Raw genomic sequence first — 26,944 nt, 5'->3', positions numbered from 1 at the left:
TTCCTCTGCTCTCACATCACAACAGTCATCAACACAGAAGACCTCTGTGACAAACGTGTGGGGATTTTTCCCCACGCACCAAGCAGCAGACACCAGCTGGGTGTCCTGTAATTTAGTTCTGACACTGTCTTCCTGGAGATAGTGCTAGTCCCACCGGGTGAGAGCTCAGTCCCCAAAACTGCCCCCCCCCCCCCCACACACACACACACCAGTTGCAAGTCCAGGCCTTCAGAACTTCTAACTGACTGGCTACAAGTTGGGGTTCCTACAACTCCCTCTTTGGATTCATTTAATTTGCTGGAACAGCTCACAGAACTCAAGGAAATGCATTTACCGGTTTATCATAAAGGATATTGCAAAGGATACAGATAAAGAAATGTGTAGAGCAAAGTATGGGGGAAGTGGTGCTGTATTAGCCTGTTTTCACTTTGCTGGTAAAGACATACCTGAGACTGGGTAATTTATAAAGAAAAAGGTTTAATGGACTCACAGTTCCATGTGGCGGGGAGGCCTCACAATAATGGCAGAAGGCAAAAGGCACGTCTTACATGGTAGCAGGCAAGAGAAAAATGAGAGCCAAGCAAAAAGGGAAACCCCTTATAAAACCATCAGATCTTGTGAGACTTACTACCATGAGAACAGTGTGGGGGAAACCGCCCCCATGATTCAATTATCTCCCACCGGGTCCCTCCCACAACATGTGGGAATTATGGGAGCTACAATTCAAGGTGAAATTTGGGTGGGGGCACAGCCAAGCCATATCAGGTGCAGAGCTTCCAAGCCCTTTCTGGAAACTCCAGGAGCCTCCACATGGTCAGCTCTCCAGAAGCTCACTGAACCCTGTCCTGGCTTTTTATGAAAGCTTCCCGATGTCAGCATTCCTTCCCCCAGGGTACAGGGTAGAATCCTCTCATGGGAGGTGCTTAAGACCCACAATAGGATTAGAGTTCTGCCTTGGGATAGGTAGTAAGAGGGCAAGAGAAGGTCAGAGTCCTGCCGCTGAGGCCTGACATACCCAACATTGTAACAGAAGTCTATAACAAGGGTTATAAGCCAGGAACCGTGGATGAAAACTAATACATTTAACACCACAGCCTACTCCTTGGTTTTCTACTTGGATCCTTTACATCAAAAAACATATATATACACAATCATTAGTAATCAGTCCAGTCCATCATAGTGTTTGAATATCTCCCAGGATGATGAGGACACTCAGGTTTGCAGGCTTCCTCTCAATATTGTCAGGTTCCACAAGCAGGAGTGGCCTGGGTAAATACACAGCTTCACCCTCTCGGGCATCTGGAATCATTGAGCTAAAGGCAATGTCATCTCTTGCCCTGAGACTCTTTTGAGTTGTTAGTGTAACATTGAATTTTCCTCAATTACCCATTTATTTGTTTACACTCAGCTACTATTTCTCCTTCTCTCCATTAATCTCCAAACTTTTTTGAAGGGACATTAGAATCACCACTGTGCTGGTCTAGATTACAGGCAGCAATACAAGTCTGGCAAGTAGCTTCTCAGTCCACTCCCAGATAGGGTGAGGCTACATAGATGTAGAAATAATGAGCTATTTTTACCACCAGCCATATTCATTGTTAGCCCTAGTTTTGCTAGAAGGGGTGAAGGCACATCTCACCCCCATCATGCCCCAGGAATTTTGACATAAGGTTTAAAAAGATGGTTACAGTTTTTTACTTAGCATTCCTGCTAAAAATGTTTTGAAGTGTTGGGCACAGTGGCTCATACCTGTGATCCAAGCTCTGTGGCAGGATGGGAGGATGGATTTAAGTCAGGAGTTAGAGACCAGCCTAGGTAATACAGTGAGACCCCCTAGCTAAAAAACAAAAATTATCTTTGCTGTCCCAGCAACTCCCATCCTAGGATCACTGCATCAGGTAAGGGAGAAGAAATACGTTTTTTTCTTAGATGATTTGGGAAAACTGCTCCAGGGTATCTCTTCCTTGCCTTCCTCAGGTAGCATGATCCTCTATAAACCATTTCCATTTTATTGTGGAACTCTTCTAGGCTCTGCCATCCCCATTAGAATGTTCTCGGACATCACCTGAGACAGCATGGGTATTTCAGATGTCATAGGGGTAACTTCAAGTAACATTTCATAGCAAGGTCCCTTAAGTGAACATTCTCTATTCCAAAGTCCCAGTAGTTGTTGCTGAGAGGTGCTCAAACACCTTTGCCATAAGCCCCAGGAACTGCTCCACAGGGGTTATCAAGTGGAGAGTTTGTCCCTGCCAGCACTCTAGCTTCTACTCTGCACTCCACGGGCTTGGGCATGTCCAATTAATATTGCTTGGAGAGCAGATTTACATGCCTTCTGTTTTATAGTACCAGGTAGGGGAAACATTCTCCGGTGTGATACTATGTTCATTACCATGATACAATCAGATAAAAGAGATGCAATCGGCCTGGCACAGTGGCTCATGCCTGTAATCCCAGCACTTTGGGAGGCCGAGGTGGGCGGATCATGAGGTCAGGAGATCAAGACTATCCTGGCTAACACCGTGAAACCCCATTTCTACTAAAAATACAAAAAAAGTAGCTGGGCGTGGTGGTGGGCGCCTGTAGTCCCAGCTACTCAGGAGGCTGAGGCAGGAGAATGGCCTGAACCCGGGAGGTGGAGCTTGCAGTGAGCTGAGATTGCGCCACTGCCTCCAGCCTGGGTAACACAGCGAGACTCCGTCTCAAAAAAACTAAAAGAGATGCAGTCACTTCACGTGAAGTGTGTTCAAATATACCAACTTTCATCATCCTATCAACCCTTACATTTTTTATATTCTAGTTTCAGGAACTTCTTTACCCCCAGACCATTTTACTCCGTCTTGTGCAAAAAGCTTTGGGTCTTCTGCCAAGGGTTGAGCCAAAGGACCCTGGACCTTTTGTCAGTCTTTATTTTGATTAGTCTGCCCCACTTTTGCCCCAGGCAATTTCAGATCCTACGTTTCATTGTAATCTCTACCTTGCAACTTTTAAAATTCCTTCAAACTGTGAGAAATACAGTAAACTGAGTTAGGGCCCTTTAATGTTGGGAGAGCAGAGGGGCTCCCTTTGGTCCATCCACCCTATGATGATGTTGTGTTAGGACCTTGGTTTTGCTCACTTCGGCAGCACATATACTAAAATTGGAACCATACACAGAAGATCAGTATGGCCACTGCTCATGGATGACACGTTATTTTTTTTAACAACAGCAAAAAAAGACCTTTGTTTTGGTAAGCATGGTGGCTCACGCCTGTAATCCCAGCACTTTGGGAGGCCAAGGTGGGTGGATTGTTTGAGCTCAGGAGTTTGAGACCAGCCTGGGCAGCATGGCAGAACCCTGTCTCTACATAAAATACACAAAATTAGCCAGGCGTGGTGGCACATACCTGTAGTCCCAGCTACTCAAGAGGCCGAAGTGGGAGGATTGCATAAGCCTGGGAGGCAAGAGATTGCAGTGAGCCGAGATCACGCCACTGCACTCCAGCCTGGGTGACAGAGCAAGACCCTGCCTCAAAAAACAAAGACCTTTGTTTTAACTCTATCAACTTTCATTTTATTCGTTCCATTTCTTAATAACCATCTAAAGATATCCATCCTGCTGGGATGAGTCCCATGACTCTCCCCTTTTTCTTCTTTGTTTTATCCTATCAGTGTTTTCTTTTTTCACCTTATTTGTTAATAACCATTTTAAAATTTCCACCTTCCTGGGAGGAGTCCTTTGGCTCTCACTTTTGCCTTTATCTGTTATCTTGTTAATTAATCTAATATTTTTATTAGCATCTATAAGACCCATGAAGGGAAGCTGAGACAGCAAATTTGATAAGGCTTCTCGAACTGTTCATTTCTGTAGGAGTAATATCACATGGGGTGCCCATGTAGAAGGGCCCTCTTAACCACACATTTACCATGACTTGGGGAACAGGCATGTTCAGTGTGTGAATAGTCCTGTCATCATAAAGCCAGTCCCACATGCATACAGAGCATGTCAGCTACCTCATCTGGGGTGTCCCACTTGGTATGTGTAGGTAGAGCTGGACAGTCCCCCTTCTCAGGGTGAACAGACCTTACAGTGGCTTTTATCTGTCCCACCAGGCTGGCAGTTACCACAGGAATGGCCTCCTGTGTATCTGGATCTTATATACCCATATGCAATTGTTCACTAGTGAGCTGTGGGTCCCATCAATCCAAAATGTACTTCTACTCTGTAGCGTTTAAAACCAAAGATACTGCCCCTAAATTAGTCACTCTTATAATCCATTTTAGTAAAGGTTCCTCAGGAAGCTGATGATACTGATCTACAGAATGAAACAGGTCCTTCACATTCTACCCTCTAGTTTCCATAGTTACCTAGTTGTGCCCGTTCTTCACATTGACTACCTTCTTGGTAACCACAGGTCTCAGAGGTCCTTCTGTTGTCCCTGCATGGTTTTCTCCTTTGTGGGTAACTTAAAGGTTAGTGGACTGAGCTCAGGCAGACCCACATCTGAGCTTAGTCCAGCCTCAAGTCCTGACCCAGCACCCTCTTTTATTTTAGCCATTATGTACAACAGTAACCAAGGGATTAAATATTTCACTTTTTTCTTAGCTTGCATCTCTTTATGCATCCAGTTCACCAACTCCCAAGGAGTTGGATCCATCTCTGAATTCCACTGGTAACTTTTACCTTTAGTAACTTATCTCAACACAGCTGTGGCTTCATACCCCGGGTGACCACATGGCCACATAAGAATCCAAAGATTCCTGATCCCCCACCCTTTTATCCTTTCTCTTCTCAAACTGCATGTTTCTGTGAGTCAGAGCTGTTCCAACAAATCCTGCTTCACTGATACCAAATGTGTGCTCCCAACAGACTGATTTTTATGTCACTATGAATATAAACCTTGATGATCAGATGCTTAGAAAGATATTTGGATATAAAGGACAAAATGTAATGGCAGCATACACAATATGCCATAGTGTGCTATGTACACTCTTACCACCCTTTTGTGTATGAAAAGCGATTAAGCAGAATAGGGGAAAACATTGGGTTCTTAATGAGATTAAAGCAGTGGGGCTGGGCACAGTGGCTCACACCTGTAATCCAAGCACTTTGGGAGGCCCAAGCTGGAGGATCACCTGAGTCCAGAATGTTGAGACCAGCCTGGGCAACAGGGTGAGATGAGACCTTGCCTCTACAGAAATTTGAAAAATTGGCAGAGTGTGGTGGTATGTACCTGTGGTCCCAGCTACATGGGAAGCTGAGGCAGGAGGATCTCTTGAACCCAAGAGGTCGAGGTAGTAGTGAGCCATGTTTGCACCACTGCACTCCAGCCTGAGTGACAGAGTGAGACACTGTCAATCAATCAATAAAATAGTGGGCATCACATAGTGAATCTGAGTTCCTTTAGGGAATGGTCCCAACCTGAGACAAGGAAAGCTATAGGAGGCCTTGTGGCACACTCACACTAAACTACATGTAGGTGTGACCACCACTCATCTAACTCTAGTATGAGGCACCCAACATTTCTGGGTGCAAAACGTGTATCCTAACTGTACTCAGGCCTTTAGTACACACTGCAGGAACATGCATGTTGCATTAAACAACACTGACCCACCAGACAGAAAAGGGCCTTATAGGAGATAGGTGCAGGTCTGGGTATCCTGGAATAAGCTGAGTTTGCTTTCAGTGAGGAGCAGAATTCAGAGGAAAATGCAGATTAGAGGGAGTTCTCTTCCAGGAGGAAGGCAAAAGGATGGGAGTCAGCCTAGAAAGATAGGGAGGTTTTGGCAGAGTGAGCCAGGCCGACTCAATAAACAGTGCTGAAGAGAATGCTAAGATGCAGCTTTGGGAAAGGGCCTGTACCCAGACCCAGCAGGGCCTCTTCACAATTTTAACACAAAAAGAGGCTGAAGTAGCCATGGGGCAGTGACCCTCAGTCTTGGCTGCTGAGGCTCAGGGGCACACCTCTGGGACTCTTAAACGGCCTTCTGAATTTATGGAAGTTATCTGAGGGCACTTGCAGTTTACATCAATGTACTATGACTGCCCGTGCCTTTAGATTAGGGCAAAGTAAAACATGTTCTGCAGTGTCCTTGGTAGGTATAGGAACTATTCTAAACACCCATCGAATGAATGAAAGAAAGAAAGGGAAGGAAGGAAGGAAGGAAAGAAGCCAGGTATTGTGGCTCCAGCCTTTAATCCTAGCACTTTAGGAGGCTGAAACGGGAGGATCACTTGAGCCCAGGAGTTCAAGACCAGCCTGGGCAATGAAGTGAGACCCTATCTCTATTTAATTAGTAAAATTAACACCACCCATGTCCTGCCTGCAGGAGGCAGGTGGGCTGTGCTGTAACTAATAGCACCCAGTGGAAACTAGTCTCAGTACAATCCTGTGAGATGAGACATAGTGATTGGCTCTGCCTCTAATTAACTTTGAATCCAGAAATGACTGAGTCATGGCCATTGTTAACAACACCTGTCCTTAATAACATTTGTTATATGGCCAAGGGGAGATTTTATTGGGAAGGCAAAGGAAATACCTCTGTCATTCTCACTAATCTGTAATGAAGCTAAATTGTACCACAATATGGTGTAATACTGGGGGCATTGGTAAGGTTCAGCTTCCTCATGTAAATAAGCCTTATGATAATACTGATACGATCAGGTGTATTGGGAGGTTGAGTTGAAACCCCCTCAGGATGGAATGCCTGTGGAAAATGGCCCAAGAAGGAACTGGATCTAGCTAACCATCAGCTGATCTCTGTGCGAAACAGCTCTGCACAAGTTTATCCTAAGGTCCAATAGCAGTAGACCAAGGCAGGAAAGAACAAGGAGGCTAGTACACAATTATGAAAGTGTTTGTATGACTTCAGAGGACAAATTAGTTATTTCTTTAAATCCATCCCTAACCACACTGACTTCTCCAGATTTTAGGTGGCAGCATTGCTGTAACTGTTTTATAAATGCTACAACAAATGTTCTAATAGACACATTTGTTTCGGTATAAGGGATCCGTGGTTGAAAACCAAGGAGCAGCCTATGGTATATTTGGAGCTGTAGGTATATATGTATTGGTATTCATCCACAGTTCCTAGTTCATAATGTCCACATCCCTTGTTACAGTCTTTTGTTGTAATGCTGGATGTGTTAGGCCTCAGGAAACAGAAACTCTCTTGCCCTCCTTTATGTGCCCAAGGCAGGACTGTAATCTTTTCCCATCTTGCTGATTGTGGGTTTGAGATCCTCCCCTAAGAGAGTCCTACCCTATACCCTGGGGGAAGGAATGCTGACGTCATGAAGCTACCATTAAAAACCCTAGAGGACTGGGTTCAGGGAGCTTCTAGAAAGCTAAACCCGTGGAGGCCAACAGGAAAGTGAAGAAGAATTCGTCCGTGTGCTGGGAGGGCGGCACACCCCTAACTCCACAGGTTCAGAAGCTCCTGTGCTCAAGACCCTTCCAGACCTCACCCTGTGTATCTGTTCATCCGGCTGTTTATCCTTTAAAATATCCTTCTTAGGGCCAGGAGCTGTGGCCCTGAGAAGGCTGACACCTGTAATCCCAGCACTTAGGGAGGCCAAGGTGGGTAGATCACTTGAGCCCAGGAGTTGGAGACCAGCCGGGTAACATAATGAGACCCTATGTCTACAGATAATAATAAAAAACAGAAATAGCTGGGCGTAGTGACACGGGCCTGTAGTCCTAACTGCTTGGGAGGCTGAGGTGGGAGGATAGCTTGAGCCTGGAAGACCGAGGCTGCAGTGAACCATGATTCACACACACACACACACACACACACACACACTTCTTAGTAAACTGATAAACTTAGGTAAGTGTTTCTCTGAGTTCTGTGAGCCACTCTAGCAAATCAGTCGGACCCAGAGGGGATTGTTGGAACCCCAGTTGAAGCCAACTGGTCAGAAATTCCAGAGGCCTGGGCCTGTGACTGGGCAGGAAGGTGGGAACATTCTGGGGGACTGAGCCTCAAGCTGTGGGATCTAATGCTGTCTCCAGGTAGATGGTGTCAGAATTGGATTGGAGGACACCTGGCTGGTGTCCACTGCTTAGTGGTGGGGTGAGACCCCCACACATTTGGTCACAGAAGTTTTCTTCTGTGTTGATGATCGTTGTGGTGTGAGAGTGGAGGAAAAAGCACGGTTAGAGGAGCGAGCTTTTCCCCACACAGTGTCTCACAGGCTTCTCGACTTAAAACTGGAATACGGACTCTGACTCCACTCCAGACTGTTTCTCCCTCAGTGTCCCCGTCTGTTAAAGGCAGTGTCATTCTTCCAGATGTTCAGGCCTTAAAGCCTGACAGAGGTGCTTAATTAACTCTTTTTCTCTCACACATCACATCCTGTGCTTGCACAAATACTGTTTATTCCCCCTTCCACATCTATTTAAAACCCAGTCACTTCTCACCATCTCCACTGTTGTCACCCAAGATCAAATGAGTATCATCTCTTGTCTGGACAGTTGGAGCCTCCTACCTTGTCTGCCTGGAACCTTCTAACCTGGTCCTGCAGTCTGTTCTCAGCAGAATACTGGAGCCTTCCACATTCAATCACGTCACTCCTCTGTCCTGAACCATCTGGTGGTTCTTTTCCCAACCCCCACCTGATATCAACATGGCTGGTGTCGAGACCTCCTGCACATTTTTGCAGTAGCAGAGTGGACTTCCCTGACCACACCTTCCTTGGTGGTCACTCTCTTCCTCCCCACCCAGCCAGCACTCTGTTCTCCCTTCCCCTGCTTACCTGCCCTCACCCTCTGGTAACTCCATGTTTACTTGTCACCCTCTTGCAGAGTGTGAGCTCCCAGCAGGCAAGGGCCTAGTCCTTTCCATCTGCTGTGTCCCAAGTACCTGAAATGGTGCTGGGCACAGCATATGCCCAGCAAATAGGAGTGGAATGGTAACCCTTTTCCTGTAAGTGTGAACTATCGTTGGGCTAGGAATCAACCATCCCTTACTCACTTTGTGACTTGGGAGGCTCCACAGCCTCCCTCGGTATCTCGCAAGATGGAGATGATGTTGATATCCACATCACGGGGCTGTTAAGAAGGTGAAGCTGTGTCATGCAGCACATCTCAAGGCCAGTCTCCTCTCTTTACCTGCCCTGTGGTCCCATCTCTCTCCTGCCCAGAGTTGTGTCACCTGGGCCAGTGTGCACTGAGGCCCTGACCAGCCTTGCCTCTTCCCTTCAAGGGTCTCAGACTGGTGCCAGCAGTCACATTGTCGCACCAAAGCCAGGAGTGCGGAGAGAGGATGTGGGACAGGGTCTAGATACCTGAAGCTGGGGACAGCATGGCCGTGCGCATCTCTACTAAAAAATTTAAAATTAGCTGAAGTGTGGTGGCACATATCTGTGGTCCTAGCTACTCAGGAGGCTGAGACAGCAAGATCACTTGGAGCCTGGGAGATCAAGGTTGCAGTGAGCCCTGATTGCACCACTGCACTCCAGCCTCAGTAACAGAGGAAGACCCTGTCTCGATAGAACTGAAAAGAAAAATAAAAACTACCTGAAGTCTTACCACCCAAGATAACTGATGAATTAGTGTATATCTTTGGTCTTTTTTTCTCTGCTCTTTTTTAAAGTTTCTGTTTAAGCTAATATTTTTGACATAATAAAAACATTTTTCATGCTATTAATTACACAACAGTATAATCTTTATTGGCTACATATCATTGTCATTTGTTGGTTTGCTTTTTGAGACAGTCTTACTCTGTCACCCAGGCTGGAGTGCAATGGCATCGTCATAGTTCACTGCAGCCTTGGACTCCTGGGCTCAAGCGATCCTCCAGTCTTAGTCTCCTGAGTAGCTAGGACTATAGGCATGTACCACCACACCTGACTAATTTTTGTTTATTGTCCATACAATCCTCTGCATTCAGATGGGTGGCATTTTTTTCATTATAAGCAGTACTGTGCCAAACACTAGCACAGACATCTGTGTATGACTTTGATCACTGTTTTAGGATAGATTCCTAGAGTTGGTGCTGCAGGTGAAGAGGCTGGGCTATTTTGAAGATTTTCCATGCCTGGCACTTACAGTTTCTCTTGCCCCGTCAGTGTGACTCACAGCCAAGGCCTTTCTAGCCCCACCACCTCAGGGATTCCCCCTAGCTTTTTCCCTCTTGACTGCCTGGCTCAGATTGTTTCTTAGCCAATTTCAGGCTTCCAAGAGAGGAATGAGATTGATGTAAATTTACTTTTAGAGCCAAACCACCTCAGCTGAAGCTTAGGGACCAGCCCGTGAGCAGGGTGCCCCTTGATTTTGATTTTTTTAGAGATATGACTAGACACGTCATGAGCAGAAACAGCCCCAGTACAGCCTGTGACATTTACAACATGAGATTTATCTGTTTCTTCTCCTTCTTTAAGAATGTCTTTCTGAATACATTATATTTTTAGGATCAAATTCCTAGTGTGAGTCACTCAGTGTGCCTTAGTCAGCTGTTTCCTCCCTGAGAGCATGCTATGTGCTTGGCCCCTGTGCCAGGAGCCAAAGTTACAAAAATGAGTAAAACAGGAATGTAATACTGTAATAGGGCCTTAAAGAACCCTAACAGTGATGGTAGTACTACTACATAATGCTTACAGCCTGCCAGGACTTGTCAGTAAATTCTTTGCATATATTAACCCATGTAATCCGCATGCCAACCCTTTGAAGTAGGGTTTTAAGAGATGAGTAAATTGCAGCACAGAGAGGTTGTGTAATTTGCCCAAATACACACAGCTAGTAAGCAGTGGAACTAGAATTGAAGACATGTCCATGGTTTTCTAAGTACCAAGAGCTGTGCAAAGAGCTATGGGAATGGGTCAACAAATTGATACATTTCCTAAGCTGTGCATACTATGCAGCCGTTAAACAGAATAAAAAAGAACTGATTTGGAACTCTCCTAAACATATTAAGTGGGAGAAAAGCAAAGTTTCAGACAAAGTGTGTATCACTTGTATGGTTTTTAAAAGACATAGCACATGCATGTGTATCACCAAAATGTAACCGAAGTTAAGAGACAGGGGCACAGAGAGAGAGAAGAAGCCTTTTGCTGCTTCTCTTACATACTGCATGAATCATGTAAAATGGGGAGAAATAATAATAAATTATTTTACAGCTATAGAATGCATCATTCAAAATTATATGAGACTAATAAATAATTTTTAGTAACATGACAGATACTGTTGCTAAAATGGTATTAGGTAAAAGTAAAAGTTGTATCTATAGAAAATATATAGGAAAATTAAAAGGAACTATGTAAAGAATTTTAAATGGCTACATTTAGGTGTTAGGCTTAAGAACTCTGTACTTTCCGATTCTCTGCAATCTGTTTCTGTGTATTTTTTTTAATTCTGGATGAATGTAGACATCTTGTTCTTACATGATTAAAGCCTGAAGTCATGAATTGTAGCACTTTCCAGGCTTTCAGACTCTGTCTTTGTGAAGCTACCTGGGGGACCTGGCCCCTGAGTCCATCCATTTCAAGTGTTCACTGTAGGTCAGTTCCCTTTGTAATGATGGCGCCTCTTTTAGGTGACTGACAGGAAAGCAGCCCTTCCCACCAATGACCTCCCTGTTTTTGATTGCTTCCACAGTGGCACTAAGGAAAACAGATCATCTCTCCCTAGACAAATCCAACATCCCGCCCGAAATCTTTCAGAAATCATCACAGTTGGCAGAGTTGCCACAAAAACCACCACCTGGAGACCTCCCCCCGAAGCCCACAGAACTGGCCCCCAGGCCCCAAGTTGGAGATTTGCCACCTAAGCCAGGAGAACTGCCCCCCAAACCACAGCTGGGGGACCTGCCACCCAAACCCCAGCTCTCAGACTTACCTCCCAAACCACAGATGAAGGACCTGCCCCCCAAACCACAGCTGGGAGACCTGCTAGCAAAATCCCAGACTGGAGATGTCTCACCCAAGGCTCAGCAACCCTCTGAGGTCACACCGAAGTCACACCCATTGGATCTGTCCCCAAATGTGCAGTCCAGAGACGCCATCCAAAAGCAAGCATCTGAAGACTCCAATGACCTCACGCCTACTCTGCCAGAGACGCCCGTACCACTGCCCAGAAAAATCAATACGGTGGGTGGGACCAATGTTCAGGCCCTTAGGAACCCTATGCCGCACTTTGCAAGTTGATGGGAGGGCGAGTGCTCCAACTTACACAAGAAAAAGCAAGAGCTTGCTCACCTGAGGCTTATGTGCTCTGGTTCAAGCATGATGGTGGATTGGAGCCTGTGGGTTACAAACTCAGGCTTTAGGCTCCAGCAGACGGCTTCAAGTCCTGGCCTCAGTGCCTAACATAGCTGCACAACCTTGGCAAGTTACTTTCTCTGAGCCTTACTTTCTTCACATACAAAAAGGAGCTAATATATTATCTGAGCTCACAGATGATTAAATACAGTGACAAATGAGCAACACTTGGCTGGCACCTAGACCACTCAGCAAGTAGTCACTCTTATCTTGGAACCTTGAGGATGAAACTTTTCCTTTCCTGAGGGTCACAAGAAAGCAATTTCCCTCTCAGATGTCTAGGTATTTTCTCTCTCTTTTTTTTTGAGAAGGGCTTGCTCTGTCTCCCAGGCTAGAGTGCAGTGGTGCGATCACAGCTCACTGCAGCCTCAATCTACTAGGCTCAGGTGATCCTCTTACCTCAGCCTCCTGAGGAGCTGGGACCGCAGATGCGCATCACCACACCTGGCTTTTTTTTATATTTTTGGTAGAGATGGGGTTTTGCCATGTTGCCCAGGCTGGTCTTGAACTCCTGGGCTCAAGCAGTCCTCCCACCTTGGGGTCTCAAAGTGCTGGGATTACAGGCGTGAGCCACTGCGCCTGGCTCTCGGAGTATCTGCTGAGTCAGACCTTCTCACTGCATCTTCCTAAAGGAATTGGAGATAAAACTCTCGATATAATAGAACAGCATAGAATTTTGTAGAAATCTCATATTCTGTCATTTTCATGAAATGTTTCCTACTGTATATCAATTTTATTTTAATATAAGTGATTTTATTCCTCACATTCTTTGTGGAAATGTACTCCAGGAAGATGTCACATGCTTTTTATCTGGAACATAGCTGCCCTCCCACCAGGGCACCAGCTCCCCAGGAGGGGGAACACAGTCAACAGGGAAACCAAAAGTTCTCCCACTGCACATGGCAGTTCCACCCCCCTCACATTCTGTTATACACAGTACCCAGCACTTTGGGAAGAGGCAAGTGGATCGCTTGAGGCCAGGAGTTCAGGGGTGCTGTGATCCAGCCTGGGTGACAGTACAAGACCCTGTCTCAAAAAAATTAAAACGAGGCTGGGTGCAATGGCTCACAGCTGTAATTTCAGCACTTTGGGAGGCCAAAGTGGGAGGTTCCCTTGAGCCCAGGATTCATGAGCAGCCTGGGCAACATACGGAGAACCTGTCTCTTTAAAAAATAAAAATTAATTAGCTGGACATGGTGGCACATGCCTGCTATCCCAGCTACTAACACACTACAGGCCTCTCAGTTGCGCACACAGTCACTGCCACAGTGCTGCCAGGCTTCTCCAACCCACCCGCACAGGCCCTGAAGGGAGCTCGGAAAGCAGCTGGAACTATCAGGGTGATTAAAGGAGAAACCAGGGGACAGAGAGGAAGAGTCACTCCACCCAAAACATTTAAACAGACAGCTTGCTTTTTTTTAAATTGCCAATTAGCCAGGTGCAAAACAAACAACCCATCATTTAGAAGGTGATACCTCTATTTTCACTTTTCTGTTTGCAAAGAACTGGAAGTTCAACAAGTAAATGCTCAAATCAAAACTGATCAAAAATTAAAACTGTTTTAGGAACTGCATAGACTTCTCCGAGCCCCAGGCCGATCCTGCTGTGTTTCACCAGCATGTACTGACTTGCTGTTTTGCATGAGGGGACTGACAAATTTGTTTATGCTGCACATTCAGTATGCAGAAGCTGCACATTTTGCTTTACGTCATGTTTCCTAAAAACATTTTTAGACTCTGCTGTCATTCTGCAAGCTGATGTGGGTTGGAGGGGTACAGAGTGCTTGATGTTTTTTGGTGAAGCTGGATTTTGATCCCTACCCATAGTGTTTGCTTTCTGGTGAAAGTAACTTGTTGATGCCCAATCACCAATGCAGGGCCACCCTGATGATGAGGGGAGAGGAAGGGCCTGTGGTTCCTTAAGAGCACACAGTATACTGGGCGCCTGGCAGGCACTCTTATTCCTGCCCTTCAAGGGTGAGGAAATCAAGGCTCAGCGAGGTTAAGTTACTTGCCCAAGGTCAACCATTTTACAAAGAACCGCTGCTCTTTTTTTCCATTTAGGCCATTCTTTCCATTAAAACCCAGTTTCTTTCTTTAAGGGGAAAAATAAAGTGAGGCGAGTGAAGACCATTTATGACTGCCAGGCAGACAACGATGACGAGCTCACATTCATTGAGGGAGAAGTGATTATCGTCACAGGGGAAGAGGACCAGGAGTGGTGGGTACGTACGAATCCGTCCACTTCATCGGTACATTCATACAGCATGCCTGGGCAGGCACCACATGGGAGCCTACAGACAGTGCGGTAAAAGAGGGCCCTTGAGCACAAGGACCCTGTCAGCTGCATCACTCACCCAACAGCCATTGAATGCAGTATTCTCAATTGTATTTTCTATGTCACACTATTACATGCTAGAAAAGCAGCCATGGAGCTGGCTGGGCACGGTGGCTTGCACCTGTAATTCCAGCACTTTGGGAGGCCAAGGCAGATGGATCACGAGGTCAGGAGCCCAGCCTGGCCAGCATGGTGAAACCCCGTCTCTACTAAAAATAAAAAAATTAGCTGGGCATGATGGCGTGCGCCTGTAGTCCCAGCTACTCAGGAGGCCAAGGCAGGAGAATCGCTTGAACCCGGGAGGCAGAGGTTGCACTACACTACAGCCTGGGCAACAGAGTAAGACTCCGTCTGAAAAAAAAGAAAAACAGCCGTGGGGCTTTGAAGACAGGTCAAGAGAATTAACATTTGTATGTACTTTACCCGTGGCATCATGTAACCTTGTGAATTGTAGGCATTTTCTGATTTTTCAGATAAAAAACTAAAGCAGAAAAAAGTTGAGCATGTTGCCTGTGCTCCCTCAGCCAGTAAGCAGGCTAAGTCAAGATTCTGGATTGGCCCTGACCCCAGAGCCTATATGCTTTGCTCACCATTCCACACTGTCCCCAGGCTGGGAATCAGAAGGCCGGAGTTCCTCCTCAGGCTTAGCGGTTGACAAGTCCTCAGGCTCCATTCTTTTTTTTTTTTTTTTTTTTTTTGAGACGGAGTCTTGCTCTGCCACCCAGGCTGGAGTGCAGTGGCCGGCTCTCAGCTCACTGCAAGCTCCGCCTCCCGGGTTCACGCCATTCTCCTGTCTCAGCCTCCCGAGTAGCTGGGACTACAGGCGCCCGCCTCGTCGCCCGGCTAGTTTTTTGTATTTTTTAGTAGAGACGGGGTTTCACCGTATTAGCCAGGATGGTCTCGATCTCCTGACCTCGTGATCCGCCCGTCTCGGCCTCCCAAAGTGCTGGGATTACAGGCTTGAGCCACCGCGCCCGGCCTCAGGCTCCATTCTTAATCCAGTTTGCAGTTCTTTCTTTGTCAAATAGGCCAAGACACCTTCTCCACATCATTTTAGGAAAAGATTAAATGAAAATATCTATGAAAGCTCCTTTTACATTAAAACCTGCAGCCCAGGCATCAGGAGGGAAAGACATCAGCATCCTCATAGGCCTTGCTAGGTACTCAGGCTACAAGTGACCTGTGAGGGCAGTCCACACATCTGTTAATTTTCAGTTTGCCAAGGAGTAAGTCCCGATGGGAACTGCCAGTCCAAGGTACAGTGAACAAGCCCCCTCTTCCGCTTTCCTTGTTGATCATTTCCTGCCATCAGGCTGAAAATTCCCCTTCCTTGGCAGCCTGAGCCCCCTCCTGCCAAGAGGGATTCAGTGCTATCTGCCAGGAAGGGACCTGAGGCTCGCAGTTGAGCCAGCAGTACCTAAGAATGCCCAGAAATACATGTGTACCTTCATATGCATGGACACACATTCATTCACCTTTGACTTTTCTTCCTTCAGGCCTAAACAGTGACCTCAGATTCTTAATCACAGCTGTAAGGATTTTGTTTGGACTCAACTGGGGCAATTTTGCCCTCCAGGACATTTACAATATCTGGAAATATTGTCAGGACCAAGGAAGGGGGTTGCTACCAACACCTAGTAGATGGAAGCCAGGGATGCCACTAAACATCCTCCAGTACTCAGGGAGGCCCCACAAGCAAGGATGCCAGTAGCACCATGGTTGAGAAACCCTGGACTGAAGGGATCAGCCTAGGGAGGCCCAGGGGGTGCCTTCAGCCTCTGTCAGCAGAGTGGGGCCTGCCCCCTGGCATGAAGCCTGTCAGAGAGCCCATTTAGTCTCATGACGAGGAGGTGGGCTCTGAAGCCCCCCGTGTGAATCAGTTACAAGCTCTGTGGCCTTGGATAAATAAAGCATGTCCCTTCTGTAAGCCTCACTTTCCCTCTGAAAAATGGGACACGATTATTCGTTTCTCACAAGGTTGTTGAGGAACTCACTTTGTAATCTGTTAATATTATTATAATCAGGTAGTGATCATGTTCTTTGCTAAGCAACTGATGACTACAGCAGAGATACCTGAGGGCAGTAGGAAGCTGTCATTGTGTCCCTAGCATCATTCCTAAGGGACATTGTGTGTGCCACCATTACATGCCTTGCCAGACGTAAAGATGATGCCACACACATCCTAACTGTGATGTGAAATTCACAAAGACCTCATACATGCACAATGCCAACTAAGACCACATGTGGTAAGTAGGCAGGCCTTCAGGAGAGCTAGGCAGGGCTGGTTGACTCTGTTCCACTCTTAAAACCACCTTCCTCTCTATCGATTTGGCCTTGGAAGCCAATGTGCATGATTTTGTTTCTTCTGTTGAAGGCCCATTACGTGATTTTCTTTAGTGCAATCAATACTGATCTAATTGAGGTAATTAGAAAATTTTTACAGGTAACTGTGGCTTACAGGCCAATGCAGCAGACAATAAAATTGCCATTGGCCACCATCAGTCTCAAACTTTCACAGTATTCTTCCTCCACAGTAACCGGAAAACAAGTGATATTACATAGCGGCCTTTTCATATGCTTTCTTTTTTTCTTCTTTAAGTGTATCACACAAGCCTGGAAAGAAGGGAGTTTTGTAGCCCCACTTTACAGAGAAGAGGCTTAGCAAGGTGTGTCTGAGGTCACCCAGCTGTAAAGGCAGCCAGGCACCCTGGTTCAGAGCAAGGACTCTAGAGCCCCATGCCTGTGGGAGAGCATGTCACCTCTCTGGGCCACTGTCCCTTCATCTGTAAAATGAAGATTGTAAACTGTATAAGAAATACCCATCTCTACGGGTTGCTGTGTGGGTGCAGCAAGATCCATGTAGAATGCTGAGCATATTGGAAGTTCTGTTGTTTGCTGTTTCCTTATGTAGTTTATGACCGTTAAGCTCTCTGTAGTTCACTGAAGGGTGGGAAGAAGAGTAAGCCTGGGATTCCACCCCCAGGTCTGTGGGCAGACTGGGCTGGGCTCTTACCCACTGGGCTTGTCATGGGGCCACTGCCTGCTGCCTCCATCCTGACCACTCTCTTTTCTCCCTGCAGATTGGCCACATCGAAGGACAGCCTGAAAGGAAGGGGGTCTTTCCAGTGTCCTTTGTTCATATCCTGTCTGACTAGCAAAAAGCAGAACCTTAAGATTGTCCACATCATTCATGCAAGACTGCTGCCTCCATGTAACCCTGGGCACAGTGTGTATATAGCTGCTGTTACAGAGTAAGAAACTCATGGAAGGGCCACCTCAGGAGGGGGATATAGTGTGTGTTGTAAATATCCTGTGGTCTTCTGCCTTCGCCAGTATGAGGGTAGCCTCGGACCCGGCGCGCCTTACTGGTTTGCCAAAGCCATCCTTGGCATCTAGCACTTGCATCTCTCTATGCTGTTTTACAAGCAAACAAACAAAAATAGGAGTATAGGAACTGCTGACTTTGCAAATAGAAGTGGTCTCCAGCAACCGTTGAAAGGCATAGAATTGACTCTGTGTTCCTAACAATGCAGTATTCTCAATTGTGTTACTGAAAATGCAACATTAGCAAAGAGGTGGGTTCTGTTTTCCAGGTGAAACTTTTAGCTCCATGACAGACCAGCCTGTAGTTATCTGTGTGCACAGTTTACAGCTACAAAAACCTACTTTGGTATTTATTACAGAAAAGTGCTCAGTTAAATGTAAGTATTATTCCTTCAGCAAAATATTCACTGACCCAAAACTCTTTGTGGCATTTTACAATGCACACAGCCTCATGCAAGTTTAGACAAGTGGATTTACACTGTCTTATGAGTGCCCGCCCCGATATATTACCTCATTATGCAAAAATAACATATCTTTCATGACTATTTTGACAAAAGTTTAAAACACATATGAAGTTCAACTTTCAGGAACCAAGGACTGCCAGAAAATATTAGCCTCTACATTATGCATGCATTTAGAAGCTTACCTGAAATCTGCCTTTTATAAAGGAATAGTATGGATAAGTGGAATTGTACATTTTTTAAACTTGATTGCCATTAAAGCAGAAATTATAAGGTTGCGACAATATTTGTTTCTAGTCATTGGCTTTCTCAAGAGTATGGATTGACATTGTGTTATGAATGCACATCCCTCAGATGTGTTGAAGCATCCATTGCATCCATTTTTTATTATTTTCTTAGTTTTGTTCTTGGACAAATTTAAACTTTTAAAAGATTCTTCAAGATTAATTTAGAAGTCAACCCTTCACACAGTTTCCCTACTGTATGTAGAATCCAGGTGCTGAAACCAAGTGTTTCTTTTCCCATGCTCTTTGTTAAACCCCAATTATAGATAATTTTTCCAGTCTTAAGCTCTGTCCACCTTCAAGTCAATTCATAACCAAGTTTTTGAACGCTGCTATGAATTGCACTGTGAAAAGCACTCTTCCCTCTCAGTTTTCTTTTCATCCCAGCCATGTTTATCAGATCCTTAAGAACATTGTATTTCAGTCTTTTATATCAGTCTGAATTTTGGAAAAGAACACAATAGTTGTACTCCACAGTCAGTGGAACTGTTCCCCGAGTCCGAGGCTCATGTGTCATTCTGGCACTACATTTGCTTAAATTGCTATTTTGGCAACAGCACAGAAAACTAATATTTTTAAGCAGAGAATCTTGGCAATGAGTGAGAGATGTTAATTTCACAGAAGCACAACTCCCAACCCAACCCTTAGGAAAAGCCGTCTTCCATCGTTACAGTGCTTAGTGAATATTAATTTAGTTCTGCTTAAGTGGTTGCTATACAAACTTTGAATAGCCACCTAATAAATAAACCTTGCATGACAAACCGGCAAAATATTTTATCAGCTGTTATTGGAAAGTGATTTTAAGCAATTGCTTCCTCAGTGTCAGGGCACATGTGAATTTCCACACCAAACTGAGAGCATGAGGAACCAGTTGACATGCTGGGGTGACTGGCAGCTTTAGCAGCCTCGGTACTGAAGCCACGCCAGTGTCAGGATGGAAGTCAGAATCTGAGGTTGCTCAGTGTCCCGGTCATTCATTTACACATTTTAACTTGCATTGAAGAGCTCTTCATTTTTGTGGCCTAGACTCTTTTCACTGATCTCAAAATAAACTGTTTTTTTTTAAAAAAAGAAAAAAAACACACACAAAAGCTGCATGTCTAAAATTACATGGAGTTAATGTCTATTCTTTTTCCCCTTTTGCAGCAACTTACACCGCATTTTTAATACATTTTTTTTCTACTTTTTTTGTTCTGTTTTGTTTTCCATCAGGAATTTGAGTTCTCTCTAACCCAGCTTACTGTGGGACATGTGGGACATAGGAAAACTTGGTAGATATACCTTTGGTGATCTTGTTGAGTTTAAGTCTGATCTTGATCTTAAACTCAGTAAGCCACTATCTGCAATTTTGTACATTATATAGTATTTTGAAGATATGGAACCTTATGAAAAAAAATAGCAAATTAGTTCTTTTTCCCCCAGAGGGGAAAGTTATGTTCTGCAAATAGTGTGTATCTTATTTTACTGTTGAACAGCAATTGCTATTTATTTTTTTATTGCCTAGAACTTCAACATGTTGTATAGGAATCCTGTAGTGCCACTAGTTAAATGCTGAATTCTCATCTGGATGTTACCATCAAACATCAGTACACTTGTCATTTCACATGTGTTTAATGTGACAGTTTTTCAGTACTGTATGTGTTAATTTCTACTTTTTTTAATATTTAAAATTGCTTTTAAATAAACATATTCTCAGTTGATCCCAAACTTCTGAAATCAGGCCATTTTGTGAGTTGTTCACTACCCTGCTGACAGGAGAGAATCAAGACTTCCTCTGGCTGTGCTTTCGGGTATATACATAACACAGCAAACACACGACACTGTGTGTGTCACTCCAACCCTTGTCAGTGATCACTCTGGATACATAAAAGTATGTGGTACTTGCCCCAGCTTACAAACTGTGGGCCTTCGGACCCTTTCTGTCCTCCACCTTCCGCCTTCCGCCTCCACCACGTCCACTTCGGTGCCTGTCCATGTGAGCAGGGCAGGAAGAAGGTGGAGGGGCACGAGGCTTACATGTTGCCATGTGGACAGCACTTAGACTGAGTGCTGTGTGTTTGCTTCTGTCACGTAGCTGTCACGCCTAGTGCTGCCACGCAGTGGAGCAGACCTGGCCCAGGCACTCTGCCTCCATTAACCCCCTGAATCCTTTGCAAGCCAGGAGAAGCGTGAACCCCTCAGCTTTACAGAACTTACAAATGAGGCTCAGAGACATTCATTCACACACAAGAGACGTGTGGCTTGTAAATCACTAAGGCGGGAGTGTACACAGGTGGTTCTGGCGCCAAGGCCATCCTCGGGATTCCCACTGCCCGGAAGACACTCTCGGTTATGGAGAACCGCTGCGGCACGGAGGATCCCGAAGTTCTGGTCTCGGCATTCCTTCTATCGTCTTTCATGAAAGTTGGTAGACATGGCTGGGCACGGTGGCTCACGCCTGTGTTCCCAGCACTTCGGGAGGCCGAGACGGGTGGATCAACTGAGGTCGGGAGTTCGAGACCAGCCTGGCCAACATAGCAAAACGCCATTGCTACTAAAATACAAAAAGTTAGCTGGGTGTAGTGGCTCACATCTGTGATTCCCAGCTACTCAGGAGGTTGAGGTGGGAGAATCGCTTGAACCCGGGAGGCAGAGGTTGCAGTGCGTGAAGATCACGCCGCTACACTCCATTCTGGACGACAGAGCAAGACTCTGTCAAAAAAAAAAAGTTGGTAGACATAATGTGCCTATTCACAGTCCAAGACAAACACTTCAAACACGTGCTACCAGGGGAAATGGGCTTGGGCATGGAAGCCAGCGACTTTCTATCGGGATATTTCTGGGAAAAGCCAACATAGTGACCTGGATAATCCAGGGAGAAGCGAAGCCAGCTTTTCATCTGATGACAAAATGTTCCTTCACATCGGTTGTGTGGTTTTAAGCCTGAAACAGTGTCTGTTTGGAACTGGCGTCCTCCCTCACCACCCGCTGACTCTGTTGAAAGAAGCCCCTGCCTTATCCACCAGCTCCAAGGTGAGGCCAGAAACTGGAGGCTTACCCCTGTCTCCACCTCAGGTCCTTTGAGGGCTTACTGTGCTTAGGCCCATGTTTCCTTTACATGTGTTTAGTCTTTGGCCGGGCGCGTGACACCATTAGGCACATTCCCACAGTTGAATGATGGGCAGCCATGTGGACCCAGGTCCTTGTGGCCCCAACCACAGCCCCCGACTCTCCATACCCTCTTTCTTCTCCCCTCCCCTAACCCTGCGCCCACTTCTGTTGGATTTTTTCCATTTTGTAGACAGGGTCTTACTTTGTTGCCCAGTCTGGTCTCAAACTCCTGGGCTCACATCATCTTCCCACCTGAGTCTCCCAAAATGCTGGGATTACAGGCATGAGCCACCATGCCCAGCCCAGCCCCCCACTGGGTACTGTTGCAGGCTTGAATGTGTGTGTGTGGCAGGGGTGCAGTGGTGGTGCCAGCAATGATCATTACTGAGATCATTCAACCTGTTCTCCTCTGCCCCCCGTGTGTTCTCCTCTGCTCCCCGTGTGTTCTCCTCTGCCCCCCGTGTGTTCTCCTCTGCTCCCCGTGTGTTCTCCTCTGCCCCCCGTGTGTTCTCCTCTGCTCCCCGTGTGTTCTCCTCTGCCCCCCGTGTGTTCTCCTCTGCTCCCCCTGTGTTCTCCTCTGCCCCCGCCCCCCACCCCCGTGTGTTCTCCGACCCCATGGAAATCTTTGATTCTCCCCGTTATGCACTATGCGAGTAATTTGGAGTGAATGGGCTCACATCCGTAGCAGGGGTGTCTGAGCATGTGTCCCTCCCACAGAGGTGTGGCCTCTCCAGCCAGTTGCCTGGGATGGAGGTGAAGTCCACTAAATTAGGTCACCTTACTGTTACACACCTGAGGCTCGCATATTCCACAAGCATTCCATTTTTGTCTAGACAGTGCCAGGCCTTTGATTGCAAAGACAGCCCTATATTCTGTCCCTCATAAGTGGAGAGAGACAGGTAAGTAATGACTATAGAGTTCACCTGGCAGGGAGCTGCCTGGAGAAAGGGGCGTAGCTCATCCTAGGCCTGCACACATTGAGCTCCTGCAAAGCTGCTGGGACAATGTGGCATCCCTGCAACAGATGGAGCAGACAGGAGAAGGAAACGACGGACTGAAGGCAGGCAGGCCCAGCCCCAAAGTCCCTGTGCTGTACTGAGGAGCACTCCGTGGAGGCAGATCCATGGACCACCAGCAGCTCATCCTACTGAGGGGTCCACAGGGGCTGAGCACCAGGCCAAGAGCTTTAGCAGCACAATTGCAGTTCTCAGCAGCACTGTGAGGCAGGAACGATTTCTTTCCCCGTTCACAGATTAGGAGACTGATGCTCAGAGCAGCTGAGTCATGACTTGCCACAAAGTCAAGTCACTCATGAAGGGTGGAGGCAAGAATTTTGAGCCCTGACATCAGGGTTCAGCCATGCAGCTCCTGGCCACAACCCTGTGCTGCCTCTTGGCTGCTGCTGGTCAAAGCTGGCCTGTCCTGGCCCTCTACCATTAGGTCAGCACCAGGGAGGGGTGAACCATGAAGTGTAATGAAGTCCCAGATTCAGAAATGAAGGCATTTCTCCCAACATGTCATGGACAGCCACTGGGCACTTCGGAGCTCGAGGTGGAGCTGGCACACAGGGTGACCTGGTGCACGCACAATGTGAGTGACTGAGAAGAAAGCAGAGTGTGCGTGTCTGTGTGTGAGCACAGCAGCCCATACAGAAACACTTGAGCTCCTGAAAACAGGAATTAAAGCTCAGATAAACAGCTGTTTTGCAAACTCTTACCACACAGCAAACCCTAGTCTGAGGCTCAGGAGGCCAAAACTTTGACCTTCTGCAAAACCGCCAGGAGAGAAGTCTTATTTGGCTTCACACGTCAACAGAATTTAAAACTTTATAGCTCTGAGAAAATTTGAGGGCACAAGATGGCAAATGTGTCACATGCACACTGGCCTAAAATATATTAGGGTCAGGTTTTCACATTTTGGCAGCATCACCTGAGGTCCCCAGTGCCGGCAGATTCTGAGTCTCAGGAAGGACTCGAGAGTTTGCATTTAGTCAGCATCCCTGGGTGGGGACTCAGGTCGCTCCTGGCCCACCTTGAAGTCCCTGAGACTCTGGAACTGACATCACAAGGGAGGATTACCTGGAATCCATACGGGCCCTTTCTAAGAGTGGAGAGAACCCTCATCCTGGGCTCAGTGCTTATAGAACTACAGCTGTCTTTTTCCTGCTTTGTTAAGATGCAATGAAAAGAACACAGAAGCTGGGTAAAGTGGCTCATGCCTGTAATCCCAGCACTTTGGGAAGCTGAGGTGGGAGGATCACTTGACCCCAGCATTCAAGAACAGCCTAAGCAACGTGGTGAGACCTCATCTCTATGGAAAATTTTTAAAATTAACCGATGTGGTGGTGCACACCTGTGATCCCAGCTACTCAGGAGGCTGAGGTGGGAGGATTGCTTGAGCCTAGGAAGTCAAGGCTGCAGTGAGCCATGATCGCACCACTGCACTCCAGTGTGGGCAACAGAGCAAGACCCTGCCTCAAAAAACAGAAAAGAACACACAATTTGGAGTTTGACAGACCTAGTTCACCTTCTGCTTTGGTCACTTACCAGCAAATGTGCGCAACAGATATTTATTGAGATGCCTACGTGTGAACAGCCATCTCTGTAACCTCCGGCACATGGCTTAAGCTCTGAGCCTCAAGTTCCCTTAGATGTGACACTTAGCTTGGGAGTCTGTGGGCTGCAAGGTGGAACAGTGCTCAGTGACCCGTCAGTGCTGTGTGACCATCTCTATAAAGCTAGATACACACTGTCCATACCTGGCCACTGGCTTCTCCGTGGAGTGTGAACTGGATGCAGGGCCTGGGGCCTTTCATCGCCGGCAACATAGCTTCTGTTCATCCCTAAGTGTGGCAGCTTGGTAGCCTGGCTGGGCCAGCCACAGCCATTTGTTACCTGGGTCCAGAGGGGTTGGATCAGGGGAGGGTAAGAGTCTGGACTGTGAAATCAGAAAACAGTGCGCTGAGCCTTAACCTCTTCAAGCCTCAGCATTTTTCCTTTGCCCCAATGGGATAATGGTAGTCTTAGTATCATAGAATTAGTGTGATAAATGACATCATTTATGGGATGCTGCATGTAACCTGCCTGTCCTAGTGCCTAACACACAGTAGCACAGAATACTAATCCTTAGCATTCACCACTTCAGAAATGATGAGAACTTGCACACTGACCACCATATGCAAAATAAAAAGAATAAAATGACTAGAACTTTGAAAACTCCTCACCTTCCCCAGTGACAAGTGAGAAATTACAGACATAAACCTCCTCCGTGCTTGACCTGCAGTTGGTGAGTATTTCTTGAATGAGTGAGTACATGAAACCAGTCAGAAATAACGAGCAGAGCGCCCGCTGTTGAAAGGGGCAGAGTCCGGGGAGTCACGTTAGCTACTCTCCTTTCAAAGGCATGGGCAACACCTGCCCCCAACCGAGGGCCAAAGCCGGGAGCCACTGAGCCACATTGGCTCTACCCACTTAGGCTGCATATTGCTGACTCCCACCCAATAAACAGGCTGCTTGACAATGGACCTCTTTTTACGGTGCATTAAGCCGCTAAACAAAGATTCACAAGAATACATTGTCTGAATGTGCAAGCCTGGTTCCTGCTCAGCTGGAAGCACTTAGAAACGTCAGACACCGAGACTACCCTGGCTGGCTCCACCTCCAGTTACCAGCTACTTCCCTATCTGAAGCTCCTTTTATGGCTCTGCCACCCTAAGTGAGCTCTGAAGATGGAGGAACAGCGATGCCCCCAGGGTTACCCATCAACTAGTTCCAGTGGCCTGGGGTTTACTTTCCCACGCAAAACCCAGGCCCAGTCTGGTCTGCACCAGAGTGGAAGATGCCAGGGTGGTGACCCTGCTTGCTTGCAAGGAGAGGGAAGTTAAGGGCATGGAACAGGAGGCAGAGAACAGGAACAGAGTCACAGGGAAGTCAGCTACATGCATACCTACTCAAGCTGAACATACTCATGTTCTGTGACCCATAGATTCATGAGTGGAAACGTGGCATACATTGGCCAAAGACATGACTAGAATGTCCATAGCAGTCCTGTTCGCAACAGTAAAACCTGCAGGTTACTCGAATATCCACCCACAGTGAAATATATAAACATATATAAATTGGGGACTATTCATACAATGTATTCAGTAACGAGAATGAGCACTCTCTAACCACGTGCAGCGACATGGATGAATTTCCTAACATTGCATGCAAAAGTCAGACTCAAAAGAATTCCCTCTTCGATTCCACTTAATGTGGAAAAATAAGCAATCTGTGCAATTATAAGTCAGAACAGACTGGACGCAGTAGCTCACACCTGTAATCCCAGCACTTTGGGAGGCCGAGGCGGGTGGATCACCTGAGGTTAGGAGTTCGAGACCAGCCTGGCCAACATGGCAAAATCCCGTCTCTACCAAAAATACAAAAAATTAGCCGGGCATGGTGGCAGGCACCTGTAATCCCAGCTACTGGGGAGGCTGAGGAAGGACAATAACTTCAACCCGGGAGGCACAGGTTGCAGTGAGCTGAGGTTGCATCATTTCACTCCAGCCTGGGCAACAAGAGTAAAACTCCATCTCGAAAAAGAAAAATAATAAAGTCAGAACAGTTGTTACCTTTGGGTAAACACTAGAAGAGGACACTGGAGGAAGGGTTTGGGGGTGAAGACACTGTTCTCTTTCTTTGGGTGCTGGTCACAAAGGTCAGTTCAGTTTGTGAAAATTCATCAAGCCATTCACTTCTAATACATGCACTTTTCTCTTGTGTGTTATCCCCACAGATAAGCTGGTAAATGTTTAACTCTCAACCAAAATTTGTTTTAATTAAAAAGCCCTTAATTGTAGCCTTTGTCAATTCCTGTGGTGTAAATAGTTCTACCATGGTTGGTTGCATGCTGCCAGTGTGGTGTCAATTCTGAGTTGGGCAGAGACATATGATTGGTTCTTGCAAGTTCAGTTGAGCCAGCTCCAGGGGAGACAAGTGGTTATACTTCAACAAAGAGATCTTTTGAAAAGTAAAGTCTTCGAAAATGAGAGGTGAAACAGTGCTGGACGGGGTATGTTACTTCTTGCTTGGTACCCTACTAGCACACCCATCACCTACTTCCCCACCTCCCTTTACTCTTAAAAAAAAAACAAAAACTTGGCCGGGCGCGGTGGCTCAAGCCTGTAATCCCAGCACTTTGGGAGGCCGAGACGGGCGGATCACGAGGTCAGG

General features: G+C 46.5%; 1 protein-coding gene and 1 pseudogene across 3 annotated transcripts in view; both read left to right on the top strand.

Moving 5' to 3' along the window:
- ASAP1 (ArfGAP with SH3 domain, ankyrin repeat and PH domain 1) overlaps positions 1–20,348 on the top strand; it is a 407,767-nt gene extending 387,419 nt beyond the window's left edge. For all 3 annotated transcript variants that reach the window (XM_033203192.1, XM_033203191.1, XM_033203193.1), the window contains 3 exons: positions 11,574–12,064; positions 14,337–14,459; positions 17,653–20,348. In XM_033203192.1, the coding sequence (XP_033059083.1) occupies positions 11,574–12,064; positions 14,337–14,459; positions 17,653–17,727 (689 nt within the window). In that variant the 3' untranslated portion in view covers positions 17,728–20,348. The remainder of the gene's footprint in view (positions 1–11,573; positions 12,065–14,336; positions 14,460–17,652) is intronic.
- LOC117079675 lies at positions 3,111–3,224 on the top strand (annotated as a pseudogene).
- Positions 20,349–26,944: the final 6,596 nt, after the last annotated feature.

This window comes from Trachypithecus francoisi, unplaced genomic scaffold (genome assembly GCF_009764315.1).
Source record: "Trachypithecus francoisi isolate TF-2019V2 unplaced genomic scaffold, Tfra_2.0 Lachesis_group7, whole genome shotgun sequence".
Classification (NCBI taxonomy): domain Eukaryota; kingdom Metazoa; phylum Chordata; class Mammalia; order Primates; family Cercopithecidae; genus Trachypithecus; species Trachypithecus francoisi.
Note: the sequence above shows the minus strand (reverse complement) of the source record. Positions and strands in the feature narration are given on the sequence as shown.